Source organism: Sebastes fasciatus, chromosome 20 (genome assembly GCF_043250625.1).
Source record: "Sebastes fasciatus isolate fSebFas1 chromosome 20, fSebFas1.pri, whole genome shotgun sequence".
Lineage (NCBI taxonomy): Eukaryota > Metazoa > Chordata > Actinopteri > Perciformes > Sebastidae > Sebastes > Sebastes fasciatus.
Window position 1 is genome coordinate 3,811,171 of NC_133814.1, and position 23,839 is coordinate 3,835,009.

The window sequence follows — 23,839 nt, forward strand, 5'->3', positions numbered from 1 at the left end:
AGAGGGCCCACAAAAGTGACTTTTAGGTACGTCTACACTCGCGCACACACAGGATAGAGGGGAGGAGACGCTTAGCGCAGACTCAGCAACCTCAAAACAGTGTTGTTTGGGGAGAGGGCCCGCAAGACCCTGAGTATGGAGAGAGGCATGTGCGGACTCATCACGACACATTGACTAAAAGCATGTGTGGAAGCCTCTGATTGTGTGACAGAGGAATTGTGCTACTTTAACTCACGAGAGGTCAAAGTGCTCGTCCGTTCACGGCGGTACCGGCCTAGAAAATATTGCGGGTCGGGCGATGGGGCAAAAAGTGACAAAGCAGCGTTCCAAGCAAGTTATTAATAACTTACAGAAATATTGCGTGCAATAGTGCAAACACACACAAACCCACACCATTAATGCGCTCTCAAGAGGTCGTGCTCATTTCACGTATTTCTGTGAGATCACGTAGTTTAGGAAGCGCTTGATTTGATATGCAGTGGAGTTTTCTATGTGCTGAGCACGCATTTTTAATGCCATTTTTAGTCAATATTGCAGTCGATCAAGTTCAATTTATTGTGGGAAACCAAAATCGTGATTAATACTCGATTAATTGTGCAGCCCTGCATAATCAGCATATTAAATCATGAGTTATGGCCAAGATCATGTTTTGTGAGGTCACAGTGACATTGACCTTTGACCACCAAAATCCAATCAGTTCATCCTCGAGTCCAAGTGGACGAAATTTTGAAGAAATTCCCTCAAGGCACTCCTGAGATGCAGCGTTTACGAGAATGGTTGGATGGATGGACAACCCGAAAACATAATGCCTCCAGTCACAGCTGTTACACGTGAGGCCCTAAAACACGGTAATGTTAGCTGACCATGTGACTTTCTGGTTTCCAGGTTGGTCCCCGTGATCTGTAGCCCACTCCATCCTGTATGACGGCACCCAACCAATTCATACCAAGCCATGTACAGGTGGCTGAAAGAGACCGGGGCATCAGGTAACCCTAATTCTGCATGCTCCTGCCTTCATCCTGAATCTAGCTAGTGCTAGTGTTCACAGTGATAGTGACACAGCAACAGGCAATTCATTTTCAATGGACGCCCGACACTTGTTGCTGTTTGACGCGCAACAGATAAAGCTGAACTGGTCTCAACTTTTTTCAGCGCTCCAATAATGTGGTGAAGCGTCAACCAATCATATGTTTTTGTTCCACCCTGTTCCGTTCTGTCTACAAAAATGCCGTTAGCTGGTTCTTAGCGCTATTTAACAACATAACTACATCAATGAGCAACACTTCAACGGCGACTCAGTAGTTGGCCACGCTGACCCGTTTTGTTGCTTTTGTCGCGTGAACATGGCATTAGACAATATTGTCCATTAGAGCAGACCCTCCTTCTCCTGGCCCTATAGGGACTGCCAGCCAGCATTCACCCAGGCCATCATGCAGAACTGTCCGCATCCTCTCCATCCTGCCCCAATGAGACCTAATGCTCTCATTCAACGGCCGCCTCAATGCCCCCCAAGTGCTCCACTCCGCCATTTAGATGCTCAATTGTGCTGGTAGCCACCTGCACAAACTATCAATGTGGGTTACGCTTCCCATCTCTGCAGTGCTGAGGTATTTTAGTTCCCATTACTAAATGTGATGCCTGGTAAATAAAATTCCTCTTTAGGGGACGATGAAGGGATGCTGCCTCTTCTTATCTTATACCTTTGGACACGGCTCAGAGCACAAATAACCAGAAACACAGGAAGCTAGAGGCTTTTAACACAAACATACACACGGGGGAAGACTGGAGAGGAGTGTGATGGAATGTGGTCATAGCGGTGTGACCGTTGCTATGGAGACAGGAGGAGGATTTCCCTGCCAAATGGAACCTTTTCCTCTCCATCCTCTGACTCTTCTATCAGCTTGTCAGCTTCATGTGGTCCCTCTCTGGTCCCAGACCACATCCAGCCGCGCACCCTCAACCAAAAGGTCACGCTGTAGTCTGTCCATGTCACAACAACACTATCTTCACATGCCCCCCGGGGACCGGACAGGGCGTGTGTGTGTGTGTGTGTGTGTGTGTGTGTGTGTGTGTGTGTGTGTGTGTGTGTGTGTGTGTGTGTGTGTGAGAGTGATGGAGAAAGAGAGCGAAAGGGAGACCGATTATGTGTGAATGTATATACTTGTGAATGTGATGGTGTGAATGCAAAGTGTGTGGTCTTGTATTCGCTGCGATGTGTGTGTGTGAAGCTGTAGCAGACAGTGCAGTTGGCTACACATGAGAGCGCAGGCAAACTCCCACAGGGTTAATCCCTTCATACACTGGGCAACCCTGAAACAAACACACAACACACACACACACACTCGCGCCCCGTTAAATGTCCCTACGCTGACAGCTCCCTCCCACTCTTCCTCTCTCGTTCTGCCAAAGCAGTCGAGCTCAGACGCATTCAAAGAACACAGTGTACCTGTGCTGAAAGTAACATGAAGACACACAAACACACATCTTCAGGATTTTAATGTTTTCTCTCCCCCTCGGGTTCCACGACTCGTAGGCCGACCGCTATCAGCGAGCCAAATAAACAAACACACACACTTTTAAGAGCCGTGGCTGTCATACCTTAAGAAGAGTGATGACGGTGGCTGTGAATAGCAGCGCCGCGTGCAGCCAAGCGTGAGGAGATTTACTTCCTCCCTCTCACTCGGTTCTGTCTCACACACACACACAAACACAAAGGGACCTGCTCAGTCATCATAACAACTCTGGCATCTGGACCGCCGCCCCAGGACAGAGACGGACACACACTTGGGGGCGATGGAAGGAGGGAGGAGGCGGTGCAGCAGGGCCACATGCACGCCACACACACATTGTCAGTCATTCGCTGTCACATACTTCACCATCAGCTTCATTTACTTAAATTAATATTAATCAGGAGAGAGAGGAAGGGGAAAAGGGTGAGGGGAGAGCACTGGAGAACAAGACTCGGTCAAAACCGAGTATATGGCTGGACCGTGTACGGTCATTCTGTGAATTTGTGGCTAAATTGTTACACAAATAGTCAGTGGTTTAATAATCTATAATGTTAGATCCAGTAATGGTACGTGTCCACAGCCTCCTTCCTTTCCACGCTTCCCATTCATTGTCTATGTAAGCATCTGTGCAATGCATTCTGGTAAGCATGGTGGCACGATTCGAAAGATGGGGCCTCACGTTGGCTGCTCCTCAATTGCATAAAGTTGAGGTCTAGGCTACTTTATGCAAATCACGGGCATCCGGCGCGACTCGCCGCATCTGGAAACTCCCTAGAAACTTTTAAACTAACCGTTGTTGATCCAAAGTAAGGACAGATTCAGCGACTGCATTGTTTATTTCTCGCATAAAATGTTTTCAGAAACATATTTCGGTGAACTATTTGTGATATAAGAGAACAAAGTTTCCAAACGAGCCGCCATGTTGGTTCCGGTTAGGAAGCTGGGAGAAGCAGCCCACGAGCAAAGAGAACGTATATTGATACTCTTTTCCACGAGGGAAAGCATTCGTCCAATCAGGTTTCTAGTGCATGGTTTCTAGTAGCAGCCCATCAAGCGTTCAATGCTGGGAAGTGAGGCGACCACTCGCACAGGTGAGTTGAACCGTTGATACGCCCCCCCTGAAGACGTAAACAAAAGGCTGTTCCCGCCTTTTCATTTTGAAAGAGCAATGGCCAATGAGGAAACGCCAACACTCGGCCAACCAATCGTGTAACTTCATCATTCAGTCAGTCACTCAGTGACAGACCTTTGCGTTTGTAGGGTTGGGCCTCTGCGGTTCAGACAAAAAATAGGCAGGAAATTTGAAAAGTCAAAGAAAACAAATAAATGAAAGTAGGACTGTCAATCGATTAAAAGATTTAATCGCGATTTATCGAACAATTGTCCATGATTAATTGAGATTTTTCAAGTATTAAATACTCTTATCAACATGAGAATGGACAAATATGCTGATTTATGCAGATGTATGTATTATTGGAAATCAATTAACATCACAAAACAATGACAAATATTGTCCAGAAACCCTCACAGGTACTGCATTTAGCATAAAAAATATGCTCAAATCATAACATGGCAAACTGCAGCCCAACAGGCAACAACAGCTGTCAGTGGGTCAGTGTGCTGACTCGACTATGACTTGCCCCAAACTGCATGTGATTATCATAAAGTGGGCATGTCTGTAAAGGGGAGACTCATGGGTACCCATAGAACCCATTTACATTCAAATATCTGGAGGTCAGAGGTCAAAGGATCCCTTTGAAAATGGCCATGCCAGTTTTTCCTCGCCAAAATTTTAGCGCAAGTCTGGAACGTTATTTAGCCTCTTTAGCAACAAGCTAGCATGACATGATAGGATTCATTAGGCTTTCTAGTTTCATATGATGCCAGTATCTTCACTCTAACTTTAAAACTGAGCCCGCTACAACTTAAAGATCTATATACGTTAAAGAAATGAGTGGCGTTAAAACAAATTTGCATTAACACGTTGTCGCCCTACTAAAAATGGGTTAGATTCTCTCATTTGAAATAAAAGAATTGAAGATATTCTAGTTGATTAACTTCTTGACACAGACCTCGGCTCTCGTATCACGGTCAGGGTCACGCTGCTGAAAGGCCGATGACAATGACCCCCTGATAACAACTAGCGACCGTCTGTATGTGTGAGATTAAAGACTGCTGGACTCCATGAGAGGTGTTTCATTAACTCTCAGTCACCCAGCAGGTCAGAATCGGAAATAAGATTTACTTTGTTTCCAACTCATCACAGGAAACTGGAAACTTAAGACAGGTGTAGAGAAATTGAGTTGTATGTCATGTGTGAAAGTATCGCCGGCTGGAACATGAGGGCTGTTACATCACACTGTGGAGGAGGTCATCTGTGCACATCTCATTTCATGCTACAGTAAAGTGTAGGCACACTGACATATGTTGTCTTTTAATGACAGGACAATGATCCAGTAAATAGACGGTTCTTCATTTACAGTTAGGAAAAAATAACTGAGGAGGGTGAGAAGAAGACCATTTGATAAGATGTAGAGAAACAGAGTGTCGTGCCAGGGGGGAAAAAGAACGTTAGTATCACAGACCAGCTTACCGAAGTAATTCCAAAATGAATGAATGAATTAATTTAAATCAACATTATTTCATGCCATGTTCAATTTAGTTTCACCAGGAGACACTGATTAGCAGGGCTTTCCACAAGAATGAGTAGCACCCAGCCAGTGGGAAAATGTAGCCAGCTAGAAGGGGGGGAATTCCGGGGGCAAATTTTGGCCGTAAAAGTGCAAATTTGGTATCCCTGACCCTAGATCGTTGGCTCGCATTGTTTTAAAGTGGAGGCTGGTGGTCGTAAAAATGTACACGCATAGTGAATCACAAGTTGTTAATCAAGTATTTTACTAGAATCAGAAATTAATATAATAAAGTGGCCGGCTGGACTTAAATGAGTAGTTGGCTGTTTGGCCGGCAGCCGGCGCTTGTGGAAAGCTCTGGATTGGATGATAATTTTGCTTCCCACTAGCTCATGAGATTCCAAGTGAGGAGGATGGAGAGGATCTGGATTAGCTTGGAATGTTTCCACTATTTATGGTCACACCAATTGTTTAGTTATAATAGTGTTTAAACTGTTCTTTCTAAAAGTTTACATGAAGCATGTTTTTACTATGTAAATAGTACTTTATAATTACTAGTGACGCTGGTATTGTTTTCACATTGTGAGTCAACATGGCGAAATGTGGTCCAGGAGAAACCTACTGTATCAGGAACTAGCACAGAGGTGGTTGTGAGTACTTCGCCAGGTGATTATATTTCCGTTTGTCTGTCTGTCTGTGGACAGATTGTTGTCACCGTGATACTGTCGCAACTGTGCAAGGTGCAGTCATGAAACTTTACAGGTAGTTGCGATCAAAAGGTTGAGTTCGGAGATGGGTGTGGTCTGAGCGGGGACGCTGGAAGTGGTAAAGGGGTCATTTCTTCTCTGCTCCGATGATCGCCAAACAGCTGATCTGCTCATAGCACATCTCTCTCTCTCTGTCACTTGTCCACTCACTCACTACGCACACATTACATTACGCTACTCTGATGCCAACATAATAAGTGCAGGTGCGGATACCTAAACGGTACCGTAGGTAGACTCACTATCGACGCATCCCTATTTTTTTCCCTGATAATGCTTCATTGTGAACAACAAATCCATGTTGAAATCAGCAGGACGAGAGCTCATCAGGAGGTGCCATTGAATTAAAGTTATGATGCGTTCAGGTTCTATTCAGTAAAGATGAGTATTGGGCGAAGGTAAAGTCTAACGTTATCATGAGGTGTTCAAATGTAATCTTGTAAAATGTAGTTTTTGTTGAGAAACTTGAATAAACCCAGTTGTTTGAAGGAGATGTTTTCACAGCAAGATAAAATAGATAATAGAGAGGGAATTATGACCTGTTTAACTTCCTAACAAAAAACAGTATGCAAACGGTAATAAAGGAGTGGATGTTGAAGTACATGGATTTATTGTTTTACTCTTGCTTTTTTACCGTGGTATCGAATTGGTAGAGAATCATGGAACGTCATTGGTATTGACTACTAAATTTCTGGTATCATGACATCCCTAGAGTAGGCGTATGAGAAATGACAAAACACTTAAAATGTACTATTGCGGCACCAAAAGGCGCGGTGAAAAATTTTGGGTGCATCTAAATGATGTGCTGGTGTCCCTAAATGAAAAAGTTAGGCACACCAGTGCAACCGATGTAAAAAGTTAGTCTGGATTATGTGTTATGTAAACACTAATATGTTGGAAAATAGCAATAACTTTCTTAACTATTTCTATGTCCTTGCCCATTAACAGTATTAATGTTAGTAGAATATTTTACATCTTTACATTTTATTTAATTTGCGAATTATGCTACTGAAAACAACGGAACATTTCCATTATTTTCAATAGCCTACATTACTATAGCCGATATAGTATTGTAAGTACATTAAAATAGAGTTATTTCATTAACTCAACACCTACCAAAATAAAAGTGGCCCCCCATACTGTCTGCAGCCTAGGGAAAACCCTCCCTCACAAATAAAACAATGGTTAAACTCCACTTAAACGCCGCTACATCCCTGATTATATCAGAGGAAAACATTCACAGAGAGCGACAGAGTGAGGGAAACATGTCGGGCATCTGCAACCGTGCGTGTGTTTGTGTGTAAATGCGTGTGCACGGATGTCTTATCTGTTCAGCATGGGTTTTTATTTACCAAGCCGAGATGTGGATAAGCGTGGAGCGTCAAGCACGACTGCAGACGAGATACAACCACGGGGAGAGGGGATTATATCTCCAGCAACACCACTAAAGCTGTCCGCTCTCTGCTGGATCCTGAGTGAACACACGCCTCCCCCATAGCTTTATAGATGGACTGGCACATGGCGGAATTACTAGATTAGGAAGGGATATGTAAAATGTCAGATTAACAAGTCTAGGAAGAATGGAGTGAGACACATGTTTGGGTGTGATGTGAAAGCGTGATGACGAGCAAAATAAGAGAGAACAAGCAGGAGAAAGTGGATGTGAATGCATTACAATCTGCTTGGGAAGCACTTTCCCTGCTCCGGGAACCATCTGGGACCTTTCCCACAGCTGTCAATCAGCCCCGGGTTCTGCTCTCTGACTGGTTATTGGGCTTAGCAGGTCATTTACAGAGAACAGCCGAATCAATTCCCACAACACAACACTATATTACGGACAAACACACACACACACATGCAGCCTTTGATGAGAGAACAGAGGGGGATTGTGATGGAGTAGAGGTGTAACAAGACAGCAGCTTGAAGTGAGGGAGGTCAAAGGTCAGGGAGGGAGGACTGTGAGACTGCCTAGCTGTAATCCTCCTCTGCACTGTGTTGTTACCAGTGCTAGTTAGCCTCTGGCTAGGCTCCTTCGAGTCTCCTTCCTTCTCTCCCTCTGCTTGCCCTCCTCGTCACCCTGCTAACTCTTTCCCCGGGTCTCTGAGGTCTTGTTAGGGATTCGCAGACATTTCCCTCCACAGATGCTTTCAAAAGGCCACACTCCTGCCTTCCTTCTCCTCCATTCCACTCTGTCCCACTCTCTTCCTCCTCTCTAGGGGGATGTGACCAGTACCGACGTGGAAGGGCAGGGAAGCAGGAATAAATTGGAAGCCCATCTACCTATAGTTATCTCCCTCCAGGGATCTTTCCATCTTGTTTCTTAAATCCTACAAAATCCCCCGTAATACCTTCTGCTCTTCCTGCCCCTAAACATCTCTCTCTCATCCTGGCATTTTGTGGTCCTCCTTAACACTTGCCACAGACACCTTTCCCTATCACATCCACTCAATTTCCTTAAGTGCACTCCAGAGAGAGCCGGCACAACTGGCTTTTAGGTTTGCTGCGGAAGTCGGTGTTATACAGTGTTCGGGCATACACTGATGACATTATTTGCCCACCGCCCCCACCGTTGTTTTTCTATTTTTTAATGTAGAAATAAAACCCATTTAGTTCATTTTGGCGTATCAGCGGCGTGTGATCAATACCTAGTCGGAGAGAGTTGACAGACAAGACGATGGCGGAGGATTTGGGTAACACTTACTTTCACAGGTCTGCAGATGTCATGTTAATTAGGTGGTAATTAGCAAGTAACCTATAGGAAATTTCTTTGGAATTACTGCCATATTATCCCAATATTTACCTCAAAATTGATCAAAAATGACTTTATTATAAACATTATTTAATAATTATATTCCGCTATTTCGCCAATAGCTGGTAATTTATTTAATACACTTCCAGGAAAAGAATACAAAGTTAATTGATATGCTTTATTTCCATGTCTGCTGGTAAATAGATAATAATTAGCAAATAACTTATTTGAAATTTCTTTAAAAAACTCCCTGAATCATGACATTAGCTACCAGGTTACATTAGTGTAGACAATAAGTCACACAATGGTGAGATTTGTGCCTGATCAGAAGTGTCTTCTATTTGTTTTGGTTTCACACAGCCACTTCCCAAGCCTAAGGGCCCTATTTTAACAATTTTAATGATATTTTAGCATATAATTATTAAATAATGTTTATGATAAAGTAATTTTCTATACATTTTGAGGTAGATATTGGGGTAATTTGGCAGTAATTCCAAAAGAGATTTCAAATAGGTTATTTTCTAATTATCACATAATTACCATGAAACTTGCGGAGCTGTAAAATTAAGTGTTACTGGATTTGGTGTCAAAGAGATAAAGTAAAAGCGCCTATTTGGCAATATATTGAATTTAAACCCAATGCTATAAGGGAACTGTAACGTTAATGAGGCTATTCGCCGTGCTGAGGACGGAGCGGTCACAGCCGGTGTGCGTGGCGCAGCGTCGCTGGGTGGAAACCTGCAGCCTCGCAGCGAAGGCTGGACCGAAGAGGCCAGACACAGTAAAGATCAAAGTAAGCACTCTACATATATTGAGCGCCGTCTTTTCTTGTAAAATATCCGGAGTAATCTGTAACACAGCTGTTGTCAAAGTTTATTAACCGGTAGCAAAATGTCCTCACCGTCACATCCCCACTAGCAGCTCTCGATGACTGTCTCACTTTAAAACGTGCAACCCAGACAAGAACACTTGGATAGTTTTGGGGGGCAAAAGCACAGTAGAGACTGATGAATACAATGACAAGAGGCATTCAGGTTCAACAACAACAAAGGGAATGCACAATGGAAATTATAGTCCTTGTAAAACACTACTCAACTCATAAAAGACAACACATGTAAATCTTGCCCTGACAGGAATTCGTACTTTGAACCGCTTGTCAACGCTTGTGCCAGGATGCTTTGTTGCTTTATTACCAGAACAACCTTGAGAACACAGAAACCCGTGCTCTATTAATGTAAATCACGATGCTTAATGCTGGATGGTTTCCATTTGGTGTAAATGTGTTCCCATGAAAAGCGCAACAACAGAGAAAATGAAAAGGAGAAAACCAGACAGAAATCTTTCTGGGCTTTGAGAAATATGTTATTTTCAGGATTGGAATGATTTCTTTGGTTGTTCATTGAAATAGATCTACAAAGACCTACCACCATGCTGCACAAGTCAAAATGCAGCTGCTTATTCTTCATACAGCAGGGTTTTAAAGTTTAGGTTTAATCCATTTTCAGGATAGAATGTTCATAATAATAATAATAATAACTAGAGATGCAGAGATTTATTGGTCGGTGACTGGAATTGGATGATTTTCTGCTTGATCGGCCATCACCGGCGACCGGCCGATCAGTAGGGTTGCCATCCGTCCAGTAAAATAAGGAATCATCCCGTAATTTGGAAACTAAAAGACGTGTTCCATATTGAACTGACAAGGGACACGCCTTGTTCCGTATTTTTGAGAATCAATTCAGTGCAAATCTATTGGAGATAAATATTACAGGATAGACTATTATGAGATAGAGGGAAACCCACGATTTATCATATGTTATTTTAAAGCATTTCATTAAACCTAACCTAAACACAACACAACTGTGTATGAATATATGTCTAAAGCCCTTCTTGTGTCAGCAGACACACTAAATATCTTCCGCAGGCGCAAAATAAAACTCACGCACTTCGGCACCACAGCTGGAAAAAAATCCTAGGGTGTACACTGATCTCTTTAAAGACTTCTCACATTCAATGCACCCAACAAGACAGACAGACAGACGCCTCACCAATAAATAGCAACTCCTACAACCAAAAAAGCAAAAAGCAACATGAAATCAGAATTTTTCATAACGCGTTAGATTTTTCTTGGCTTTTGCACCGCGCATAAAGGCATCAACCAATCATGTTGTGTGGAACGGACTTATTCAACACGACAACATGTAGTCCGAACCAAGACGGCAAACTTTATTACTCCTTTCCACCTTGACAAAGGCAGCGCAGACCAGATCTTCCGTTCTTACCTTTCACAATAAAAGCCCTAGACATATAGACTGCGTAACTGTTTACCAGAGGTATTCAGAGCATTCTGCTTAGAGGAAGTTAATAACATAGCTTACAGTAGTTTGGGCTATACAACAATTTACCTTGGTCAATAGGGCCTCTGCCTGTGCGAATCCATTCAAACCTTTTAATGAGAAAGGGTTGCAACTGTCGCAAATTCGCTTCGCAGCCGGTATCAATAGTTTTCATTTTCATGTTGTTTAATCGTCAAGCCCCCGGTGTGTATAAAGGTCTTTATACCCATAGTCTAAATCCGGTGAGTCCAAATAATTATTATGTAGCATTCATTAAAAAAACTGGTAAAGGGAGTTTTCCATATAAATTTACTTCTAAAAAAAAAAGAAAGAAGTAATTTATTGTTGTTTAACAATATTTCTAACCGCTTATAATGTTCAGAGAAAAACTGATAAATTGTGCCAGTTTGTCCCCCTTTATATCTGACACCTTTCATACACCATTTCACACTTCCATACGAGGGAGACAGAGAGCAACAGCAGCAGGGACATAGAAGAGGCATGAGGAATGGAGAGAAAGTCCCTTAAACAATAATTACGAGGAGGGCTGCATCTCTAGTAATGTTCCAACTCCCCCTCCTCTCACAGTTTCAGAGCCTCTACAATCAACAAACCTCGACCCAACTCTAATCGAGCTATATTTCTGCGTAATAGAAAAATGAACTGCAATTTATTGCAGCAATTACAATCAAGAGCGATGTTTCAGTATAACTCTAAATTGATTGAATCCAACGAGCGAAAAGAAGTAGCCGGAGCGCAGAGTGCCGGGGTGAGCTGAGGAACACGCATTGAGTCTTGTGGTGAATTAAAATTGTAAATAAATTAAATGAGGTGAAGATCTCAGTGTGTGTGAGTGTGTGTGTGTGTTTAGATTAGCATGCGTTGGGCTCTGAGCACCTCATTCAGCACAATTAGAGCACGGCAGCCTTGAACCAGGAAAACAGGTGAGGAGTAATTGGATTTAAATTAGACATGTTCTCTGCTCATAGCTACCTAATGTAACGTGGAGCACAATCCCCTCACTCGCACTTCCAGCTACCTCCTCCGTTTATCTCATTTAACATCCCTCCGTCTCTTCCCACCCTTAGTACTTACACAATTCACCCTTTTGACTCCATCATACACTTCATCCGTTATCTCTCTCATACCGATTTCCCAGTCTCCACCAGTCTAATTGGTTTTCTTCCAATTAATCTTCCCCATTATCTAGTTGTGTATTTTATCTCTGCTGCTCTCGGGGCATCTGTTTGTACCTTTTTTGATTACTACCAGGAATTGATCGCTAAGTATATCTGACAACTAAATTTGTCTTTTAGCATACAAAATGAGTATAGGGTAGCGTTGTCTGACCTGCTTTTAGTTGGATTTACTCCAGCAACCCCAGCCAGCGTCAGAAAAAAAACTTTATATTTTTCAAACACAACCGTTGGTCCTCATCCGAAAAGCCTTTCCTCTACGTTAAAAATGGGACTGATTTTAACTTACACGGCAGCTGGATTTTCATGATGTCACAAGATCACGTGAGAATCACTGGATCACATATCACACAAAAATCAGGGCTGTCAATCAATTAAAATATTTAATTGTGATTAATCACATGATTGACCATTAGTTAATCTTGATCAATCGCAAATTAATCGCACATGTTTTTATCTGTTCAAAATGTACCTTATAGGGAGATTTGTCGAGTATTTGATACTCTTAGCAAAACAAAACAATGACAAATATTGTCCAGAAACCCTCACAAGTACTGCATTTAGCATAAAAAATATGCTCAAATCATAACAAACTGCAGCCCAACAGGCAACAACAGCTGTCAGTGTGTCAGTGTGCTGACTTGACTATGACTTGCCCCAAGACTGCATGTGATTATCATAAAGTGGGCATGTCTGTAAAGGGGAGACTCGTGGGTACCCATAGAACCCATTTACATTCACATATCTGGAGGTCAGAGGTCAAGGGACCCCTTTGAAAATTGGCCATGACAGTTTGGAGCGTTATTAGCAAATAGCAAATATTAGTAAATAGCTTTTTTTATCGTCATCGCGATGTCAACTTGCGCGATAAATACATCGTGAAAAACTGCAATATTGCCCTCGGGGATTTTCTGAGTTCGTTGAATGAGAGTATCAATCGAAAACTGAAATGTAATTATCATTCTTTTTTTTTAAAAAACAGTTCAATGTTCAATTTGTTCAATAAAAGAATGTTGGAAATAATGTCTTTTCACTTTTCAATTCAACAAGCAATTTGATGTTTTTTAGCAGTATACTGAAAGAGGCAGAACTGAGTACACTTTAATATCTGCATATTTATCAAAAGTAATATCGTTATCGCGATATTCAACAGTGTTATTGCATATCACATATTTCCCTTATATGGTGCAGCCCTACTGCTAGTGTGTGTTTGTGTTTCACAGCTGCGGCAGGCAGCCGTGCTATTCCTCTGGGAAGGTTTTATCTCGTCCCAGAGAAAGGGGGATGTGTGTGTTAAGTCTTGTGCTGGACCATCACATCTCAGCCCCGGCCAAGATAGTTGCTACTGCCACTAATGGCCAGGTGTTCCCACAACATCTGGACACCCCCCCCCCCCCCCCCCCCCCCCCCCCCCCCCCCCCCCCACACACACACACACACACACAGAAACACACACACACACTCCCTCCTCTGTCTCATTTACTCCTTTCCCATCTCCCCCTCCATCTCACTCTGAGGCTCAATGAAGGCTCATTAGAACAAAATCTGGATCCGTCATGTCACTCTGACACACCTGTCTGGCTTGGGCTCACACAGGCGCACACAATAACAGAGCACCGTTTCCTCTTTACATTCAGTGTCTAAGGAAATACAACTGAAGTCTGCTTTTTCCAGCCATTTTAATATGACACATTCTAAAGAAAAATTTAATCTTTGCCTCCATTTTAGTAATAAAGAAACGCTGTTCTCTACTTGGGAGTATTCAGTGGCATCGACTCTTGTATCTCTTTCTCATTTAGCACCTTATTGGTCCCAATGGTAGAGCCGAGCGTCTTTCTCCGGTCACCATCGTGTCCTTTCTCATCCTTCACTTGTATGAGGGCTTTAAAACTCCATTCCTCTTGTGTCCTCAGCTCTACCATTACTGCAATCATTAGCAGACGCAGGCCAACACCCTCCATCAGGCTGAAGCCTTATTAGTTTGAATTTCTTTTGTCAAAACTGCCACATTTAACACCTGGAATTGCACTAAAACCAACATTATAAACAATAACCTGTCAAACACAGCATGTATTTTCTAGTTTAACTAAAAAATAAGCCAGCCTTGAAAACTTGAGACCCTTTCCAACCCACACCTACGGAAGCCCCGAAAAGCAAGCGAGAATTTTTTTTTTTTCAGGTGATCCATTCTGGTCTAAATTATTTTCTCTCCTGTGTTTATGACTTAAGAACAGGTGAAAAAAACATAATATTAATCTTTCTAAGTTACTTTGTTTATACTGTGTGAAAACAAGGGGGAAAAAAATAAATTTTAGGCTGATTTTTCAATGTCATTTTTTTCCCCCGTGTGAAAATAAGTGAAAAGAAATTTTAGGCTGATTTTTCTAAGTTACTTTGTTTGCCCATTTGTGAGAAAATCAGCCTAAAAAATATTTTTTTAATTACTTTTTTTCACACAGGAAAAAAAGTAACTCAGAAAAATCAGCGTGAATTTATTTTTTCCACCTGGTTTACAGAAAAGGAGAAAAGGAAATACAGAAGAGAAAATAATTTATATCAGACTTAGAAAATGGATCACCAGAAAAATAAAAAATCTCGCTGGCCTTTCAGGGCTTCCGTACATACCACTATTGAAAGATTTTAGGACTTGCAGACTACTACGACAGCCCAGCCACCCCATATCAGAGAATCCCATGTGATTAACCTGACAGTTACAAGGCCCAGCATGCGGCTGGACCTGGCTTGGTGTGATAGTACACAGCATACAGTACATCCCCCCTTAATAATGGATCCATCCTGATAACGGCTCTATCTGGCTCATTCTTGGTCTGTTTCTCTGCAGGGATCTGCAATGGCCTGATGTTACTGCAGCCACCGCCTGATACTGCACTACTCATCTATATTTCAACAGGGCCCTGTTGAGCGTGTGTGTGTGTGTGTGTGTGAGAGAGAGAATGAGAAAGAGAGGGAGGAAGAGAGATGTAGTGTGTCACTGGACAATCACTGCTTTAATTTACTGATCTAATTTTGGTTTCGGGCTGGTCGAATAAACAGAACTCTTAGTCTTACACTATCAGAATGAATAGTGAGGCTGCGTATGTGAGCGTTTTATTAAGTGACTCGACCAGTCTGTAAAAGCTTCATTTAACAATCCTGCGCAAAAAGTGTCAAGAGAAGCAACGCATCAAGTGTAGCTCTCATCTTCATCCCTCGCTTCATGTACAGAGCTGTCCATATCTCAGTGACACTGGGCATGTTATGCTTTTGTGCTACTGTGATTTGGAACAATAAGGTGGGTGTCTTTTTGCAGGTTAGTGGATAAATCACAAGTTTCATCACGATACATTAATATAAATCGTTTCTTTGGACAACAATACGATATTTGCTGGTGTCACAATGTCTGCCAGGATATGATTCCAATTTGATTCAATTCAGGGGCCTGCGATCACCCACTTCAAAATACAAATCCAGATTCTGTTACTGTAATGAAACCTATAAAAAGGAAACATATTGTAGTGTACTGTTTAGCTGTGAAATCAGAAAGTTTGTGCCTCGGCCGGCATGTTGAAAACAGTCGAGCCAAGACGGCAAATGCCATTACTGTAGGAGCACAGGAGGACAGAGAGGAACGTACATTTTTTCACAGATTATCTGTCTCACGCACTGCTGTCAGGATATAGTGACAGTTTTATCAAAAAAATAACTTCTTATCATATTTGCTCAAAGCTACGGATTTCAGCTTTAGACTACAAGCGCTTGTTGATGAGCATCAGAGATTCTCCCCCAGTGTAAATCTGAAACTTTTGAGAAATGTGGCCATAGGAAACACAGATATGAAAGCCTTGACTAACTATACTGAATGTCAGTCTGACTCAGACTGACAGCTGTCCAATTCATAGCAAACAGCTTGTGTCAGGGCTGGCAGGAAGACGAATCATACACACACTAACACATACAACTGCAGAGTTAAAGATCTAGCGCCACTAGGCATCTAGATGTTAGGAGAGGGCTTTAAGGTCTACTAAGGCCTAAAAAGAGAAAGCTATCTGAGGAGAGGAGAAGGAGAGGAGAGGAGAGGAGAGCAAACGAGAGGAGAGGCGAGGAAATGAGAGGAGAGGAAATGAGAGGAGAGGAGAAGGAGGAGAGGAAACCAGATGAGAGGGGAGAAGAAATGAGAGGAAACAAGAGTAGAGGCGAGGAAACGAGAAGAGAGGAAATGAGAGGAGAGGAGAAGAAATGAGAGGAGAGAAGAGGAAATGAGAAAAGAGGAGAGGAGATGAGAGGAGATGAGAAGAAACGAGGAGAGGAGAGGAGATGAGAGAAGATGAAAGGAGAGAAGAGGAGAGGAGAGGAGAAGAAACAAGAGGAGAGGAGAGGAGAGGAGAGGAGAGGAGAGGAGAGGAGAGGAGAGGAGAGGAGAGGAGAGGAGAGGAGAGGAGAGGAGGAGAGGAGAGGAGAGGAGAGGAAATGAGAGGAGAGGAGAGGAGAAGAAACGAGAGGAGAGGAGAAGAAACGAGAGGAGAAGAGAGGAAATGAGAGGAGAGGAGAGGAGAGGAGAGGAGAGGAGAGGAGAGGAGAGGAGAGGAGAGGAGAGGAGAGGAGAGGAGGAACTCAGGCTGACCTTTAGAGAACCACACTTAAACCAGCCAACGCCCCAGGCTGTTCTAGCTCGGTCCCACTCTGCATCTGTGCGTCTGTGATTTTGCGTGTGCACATTTCAAAAGGTTACCGTGAATCTGCTGCCACGACAAAACGGTACTGATGTAAGGAGTAAATCGATGCATGTCTATGTGCGTGCTGTAACTTGATCTTTGCTTCGCAGGGCTGCTTTAGGGACCGATGACACAGGAACTTTTGTCAAGATGATGCATCACTTTTTCACACACACACACACACACACACACACACACACACACACACACACACACACACACACACACACACACACACACACTTACCTTATGTGGTAGAAAGAGGGAGTTGACTGTTGCTAGGAGACTTGTGGTGTCCGGGGCATCCCTCTGGCCACAGATCACGATCTGGAAAAAAGTGGAGGACGGTGAGAGGAGGGAAATATGAAGGACAGGGAGATAACGAGATGAATAGAGTGAAATAAGAGGGGAAAGGTGACCCGTCAGAGGAGAGGAGAGGGGGAGGAAGTGATAGAGGTCAGAGCTGTATTTGTAGCAGTAACAAGGGAGGCAGGTGTTTTCTCTGGGACCGCCTCACCTCGCCTTGTTAGCCTCGCCCTGTAGCCTCGACTCATCCTCCGCAGGTCACGTATGACTGACAGAAGGCTAACCACCCTCCTCTCGGTTTTTCCACCCCGTTATTCCATTCTCTGCTCTTTTGATTGCGCAGCACACGCCTTCATGCTAAAAGTTTTCTGAGGGTGACAGAGAAACTTTGGGGTAACTCCTGCTGTGCTCTGCTACAGCAGTATGCTGGTTTCAGTGGTTTCAGGCTAACTGAGGGTGTTAATATTTCAAAACCGATTATATAACTGAAGCTGAACAGCTCAAATAATCCATTAAATGCATGACGACTGTTTAAAAAACTGTGGGAAAAAGATTTTTGGGAGTCAGTATGTCCAGGGATTAAGTATGCATGTTTGTGGAGATGAAGCCATCTTAGTTCAACTAAAAATGAAATGTCAACACATTAGCTTCTTGTTTTTAAAAGGAGAGACTATTGCAAGTAGAGGTTTAGTAAGGAGACTTTGGACAATCACAGGTCATTTCAGAGAAAGAGCGTTCCTATTGGCTGTTCATTCAACGGAGGCAGCTGTCAATCACTCGCAAACTCTGATCAAACAGTAATGTTTAGCTGTAAAATGAGAAAGTTTGCTCCTGCTGGTGGGCGGTGCTTGGTATTTCCTCAACTGATCTCAACATGGCTGCTGGGTCACAAACTTTTTCTCATTTTACAGCTAAACAGTACACTACGAGATGATTCTGAAAACATTCAATGCGAGAAATAGGCATTACAGTAACAGAATATTGATTCATATTTGATCAGCGCTGCCTAGTTTGACCGTTTGATCGGAGGTTGCGAGTGATTGACAGCTGCTCAGAGACGGCAAGGCTCCAGCTTGGCTCTGATTGGTTGTTTTCCTCCAGTCTGTGAAATCTTGCAGATGCCGTTAGGAGCACCGGAGGACACAGAGGCACATGATTTTATTCAGGTTACCTGTCTAATGCACTACTGTCAGGATATAGTGACCATTTTATAAAAAATAACTTTTTATAATCACATTTGCTCACTTTTTAGCTACTGCTGCTTTAAGGCAGAATGTGACCAAATAAATGATTTATAGCCTTTATGTGATGCTTGGTCCTAATAAGAAGTGTTTATGAATAATGCCACTTGACGTTTCTCTCATTGCATAATGATTAGGAGTGCAATCGGAAAAATTGGAACCACCAATATATATATGTATATATATATATATATATATATATATATATATATATGTATATATATATATATAAATATATATATATATATACATATATATATATATATAAATATATATGTATATATATATATATATATATATATATAAATAATATTTAATAATTTAATTAATATTTGTAAGCAACTTTTTCCTGTAAAGTCGCTTACAAATATTGGTAGTAGCGGGTTACGTTTTTTTGGGCTTCTTTCTAAAGTGTAGTTGCTTATTTGGGCGAAATATGGCAAAAAGTACAACAAAGAATGGTAAAAGGGGAGTGGACTTAAAGATTGGATTCACCCTCAAGTGGGGGACGATTCGAAGGCAGTTTGCTGTTTTTGTAAGTGTGATGTACGAGCACATCATGCCGATCTGGTTCAACATGCTAGCACTGAAAAAAACATAAAAGAAACGCAGCAACGTTCTCTTCAATGAGGCTTACCGACATTGGATTCACGGTCTCAATATAAAGTTACAAGCTAGAAATAAAATACCAAAATGAAATGAAATGCTCAACTTGTTTAAGTTTAGTTAACAAGAAAAAGTTGTGCAAAAATGAAATGAAATGCATGCAATCCAAAATAAATTCATACATACAGTATGCATGAAGTGATCAGGTGGCCGCCTCTCTCTCTCTCATATTGTGGTAGGTAGGTAAGGTCACTTGTTTTGGGCATTTTTTGGAGGGAGAGTTGCTTCATTTGGGCTTGTTTCAATAGACCTGGTTGCATGTTTCTCTCGTGAGATCTGGCAACACTGCCACTAAATCTTCTGGAAAAAATGTTTTAATTTCCCTAATGAGGGATAAATAAAGTACTACTTCCTCTTCTTCTTGTTAATTGAATGTTGCTGCTCTACCCATCTTCTTTTCTCAGTAGTAACATAAATCCCAAACCAACAGTATGTTAGAGCAGCTATGAATCATAAAAGGAATATAGGAAGCATGAAACTCAAAATAGCAGTAAAAATACCACCAATGCATCTGTCATATTTGTACAGTAAATTGAACACCTTTGCTAGCAGCCGTGACAGGTATTGTTTTCACCTCGTGAGTCTGTGTGAGGCAGCCAGGTGTTTATATTTCTGTCTGCCTGTGGACAGATTGTGTCACCACGATAACGTCGCAACCGTGCAAGATGCAGTCACGAAACTTTACAGGTGTGTAGTTGAGATCAAAATGAAGGGTTGTCTGTGCAAGGGCGGGGGGGGGCAAAGGGGCCATTGACTTTTTGTATTGGTCAGATAAGCACTAGATAAGTCATGGCTGCTGTTTGTCACCATTCTGACACCCTATACATCACAGCAGTAGCTCAGTTTTAATGCTAGAGTGAAGTTACTGGTATCATATGAAACTAGTAAATCCAAGGAATCCATTGGTACCAACCATGTCATACTAACTTGTCACAAAAGAGGCTAAATCATTTGTATTTCAATTTCAAAGGGGTCCCTTAACCTCGTACAGATATGTGAATGAAAATGGGTTCTATGGGTACCCACGAGTCTCCCCTTTACAGAAATGCCATGTTATGATTTGAGCATATTTTGTATGCTAATGCAGTACCTGTGAGGGTTTCTGGACAATAACTGTCATTGTTTTGTGTTGTCAATTGATTTCCAATAATAAATATATACATACATTTTGCGTAAAGCAGCATATTTGTCCACTCCCATGTTGATAAGAGTATTAAATACTTGACAAATCTCCCTCCTTGATAAAAAATGTGCAATTAATTTTCATGATTGACAATCATTTGATAAGATTATCAAAACATTAACTTACTGTTTAAGTAACATAGTCCTCTGTTGCACTGTGGCCTGCTGTAACAGTCTAGTTTACTTGCACTGATGCATTTTCACTTCAGGGCCTGGTTACTGATAATGGCAGTGAGTCAGCAGAGGGATGCTCATTGTTTCACCAGCCTCTTGCTCAGCTTTTGTTCGGTGGCCGTTTACCGTTTGGTTCACTTCTCGTTGGTAATTGTACTGTCTACTGTGCTCGCACAATTTGTCAGACAAGCAGAAAATGCCTGCACATGAAAATGAGTTTAGGCTAACAGCCAGGTAAACACTTGAGGCATGAGCACAGAGTAAAGAGCTCGGGTGCCTAAACTAGCGTGTACCCATCAGTCCATGTGAGCTTGTGAGTGAGTGGATGTGAGTATAACCTGTTTGAGCGTGTAGTGTTGGGCCATAAGAGCCTGGACCATTTCAGGCAGCGCTATGGGGACGCTGGTCAGACGGTCGGAGAAGGCTGCCAGCAGCTGTTGGGACCTCTCGAGCCACTCCTGTCGTCCAATGTAGTGAGACAGACGCAGGAGATTGGACGCCGACACCGAGTTAGCACTGGGCTCAGCTCCGTCCTGATCTGAAAGACACACACACACAGAAATACACAACATTTTTATATAGGTTTCAATGGTTATAAGCCAGGTTTACATCCAAATGTATCGCACATTTTAACCTGAATTTCGAGAAAATTGGCAAAAGAAAATACAAATGAAGCTTGTTTGCATCCACTGCTGTTATGCGATTATTGGTTCATAGGGATTAGCATTAATTTGCGCCAATTCTCCATTCAGAAAACCATTATACCATTGCAGAAGATGAGGGCGCAACAAGATGATGTAATCGAGTGCTCCAGGGATGACGTATTTTTGTAGGCCAACCAGGAAATTAGCGTCGCATGGGTTCCCTCGACAAAAAGCCAATGGGATTTCTCCATTGGGAAAATCGCAGAAAATTAGCTCTGTGGCAAACAACCGTTTATGATACTTACACATTTTGTAAAGCAAGATAATCTCCACAAATGAACACCACTTTTATGATTTTTGAAGTGTGAATGCAATCGCCAGAAGTAAAAAGCTAAAGTTCAAAGGATATACATGAACTACACCACGGTTGCATGAGCGAGAGTAAACACAACGAGGCTGTAAAGGCGGACGAGTCGGCGTGATGACGTTTAGTAGTCTCATTTAGCAACTTGTTAGCAACCGCCTTACTTAAGACACGGTAAGGTGGTCGCCTGGTTAGCTCAGTTGGTAGAGCGGGCGCCCATGTAACAGGCCTCAGTCCTGACCGCCTAGGCCCGGGTTCGAATCCGGCCTGTGGCCCTTTCCGCATCCACTCTCTCTCTCTCTCTCTCTCTCTCTCCCCTCTTTCCAAGACTCTATCCACTGTCAATAAAAATGGTAAAAAATGCCCCCGAAAAATAACTTAAAAAAAAAAAAAAAAGACATGGTAAGGCTTCAAAATTCTTGAATGCCTGACGTATTTTATAACGCAGAACAAAACTTTAAAATCTCTTCAGCTTGTGTTAACCACAGACCTTACTTCAGGCATCTCACTAAAAATCCATCGACTGCCAGGCGAGGGAACCGCTAAAATGCTAACTCATTTCCGGATAATAGGACACATCCCTGAAGCACTCTATTAAAAGAGCGCTAGTCAAACCCCAACTGGTGAAAAACAATGTAGAAAATGTGAGGAAGCTTACATCAGATCTGTGTGGAGCGATTGAGAATTTTTTTAATCTGCCGCTATTTTTCGTCTCTTCAGCGGAGCAGAAGCTTCAGTGGACTTTTCCACCTCAGCCAGGCATTAAAACAATATTTCAAGATTTTTCCCCCCCAATTTTTGAACTTTCAGCCAGTGGGCGACCTCCGGGTCTGAAAAGTGAAGCCGATGCTGAAGTGCATTAAACTTGCATTGTTTCTAAAGGCCAGCAGGGGGCGACTCCTCTGGTTGCAAAAATGACCCTATTTCTCACTAAACATGAGTTTATGGTCTCAATCACTAGTTTCGAGTCTTCTTCAATACAGCATGATGTTCATTTAGTAAATTATGGTCCCATTTAGAGTCAAATAGACCATAAAGCAGGGGATGCTTTAGGGCGTGGCTACCTTGTGATTGACAGGTCGCTACCACGTCGTTGTCTGGTCTGGGAGTTGTCCTTGTTTTCGTCTTACAACTTTAACCCTTTCACAGTGTGTTTTCAGTTCATGAAAGTTAATTATAACCTTTTTGGTCGCCTTAAAAATGTCTCATTCAGCGTTCGGTTGTACTTAGCTCCACCTTCTCGTGTCACTTCTGGTTGCAAAAAAAACTAGATGGCGACGGCCAAAATGCCGAACTCAAGGCTTCAAAACGGTAGCCAACAAAACCAATGGGTGACGTCACAATGACTACGTCCACTTCTTATATACAGTACAGTCTATGTGCAGACCACACATATGCAGACAGGAAAGCATATTAAACACTCATGTTCCACTTCGTTATGATGGACAGGATTTTTTAGACATTTACAAAGAGGCAAATCATTTCAAAAAGCAATTTAGTCTACACTACACAGGGTAGTAATCATACGATCAATAATAATCAGACAAAGTGATGGCACAGAGTCAAAAATAAGATGTGTAAGTTGAATAGGATGGGCACACAACAGATATGTCTGTAATCCTTCATGAGACATAAATCTTGTAACAAATGCGACGCCTCTGATCCAACACATCAGCATTTCTGTTACAATTTGTCAAAGTAACAGGAAAGATGGCAAAATAGTCAGTTCAACTCTATACCTTCCTGTGACTTCCCACAGTACACAACCGTCCCAGAGTCTCAATGTGTGGTGTGGTGTGATGGGACTAACAGATGACCTCATGACTTAGCCCTGTTAAGTGATTGGTCCTTATCTCTTATCAGTGTCCAATGAGAGCCTGGAGGTGATCCTCTCATAACCCATGACCTCGCTGCAAGTCTGCTTCTCAGCAACGCTGTGATGCCAGTGTCTATGAATGTGTGAGCGTGTGTATAAGGGAGAGAGGGACTTTTGAGTTGGTAGCTGACACAAGCCGCTTTTAAGTCAAACTGCAATTTTAGGTCAAAAACTAAAAATAGCAAAGATAAACCTCAACACACAAAAAACTCTACTGTACAGTCGCTGCATATAAAATATTTCTTATGACAAGCATGAATTTACAATCGCATATAGATGCACGTGAAGTGAACCACCCCGTGCATGACTGAACTGCAGACATAATTTGATTTTATCCTGCAGTATGTTTCAGCTCTCCGTGAGCCCCATGGCAAGAAAGCTTCAACATACACACACACACACACACACACACTACATACTGTACACACACACACACATACAGAGGCTGAGCGAGCGAGTCTGTCCGCTTTCCACATTTCACATTACTCT

The 23,839-nt window shown here is 42.3% G+C and overlaps 1 protein-coding gene across 4 annotated transcripts in view; it reads right to left on the reverse strand.

Annotated features, from left to right (window-relative positions):
• The window catches only part of spata20 (spermatogenesis associated 20), a 64,871-nt gene that overhangs the window by 4,148 nt on the left and 36,884 nt on the right, over window positions 1–23,839 (reverse strand). For all 4 annotated transcript variants that reach the window (XM_074619170.1, XM_074619171.1, XM_074619174.1 and 1 more), the window contains exons 14-15: window positions 20,805–21,004; window positions 17,144–17,224 (exon numbers count right to left, since the gene is read on the reverse strand). In XM_074619170.1, the coding sequence (XP_074475271.1) occupies window positions 17,144–17,224; window positions 20,805–21,004 (281 nt within the window). The remainder of the gene's footprint in view (window positions 1–17,143; window positions 17,225–20,804; window positions 21,005–23,839) is intronic.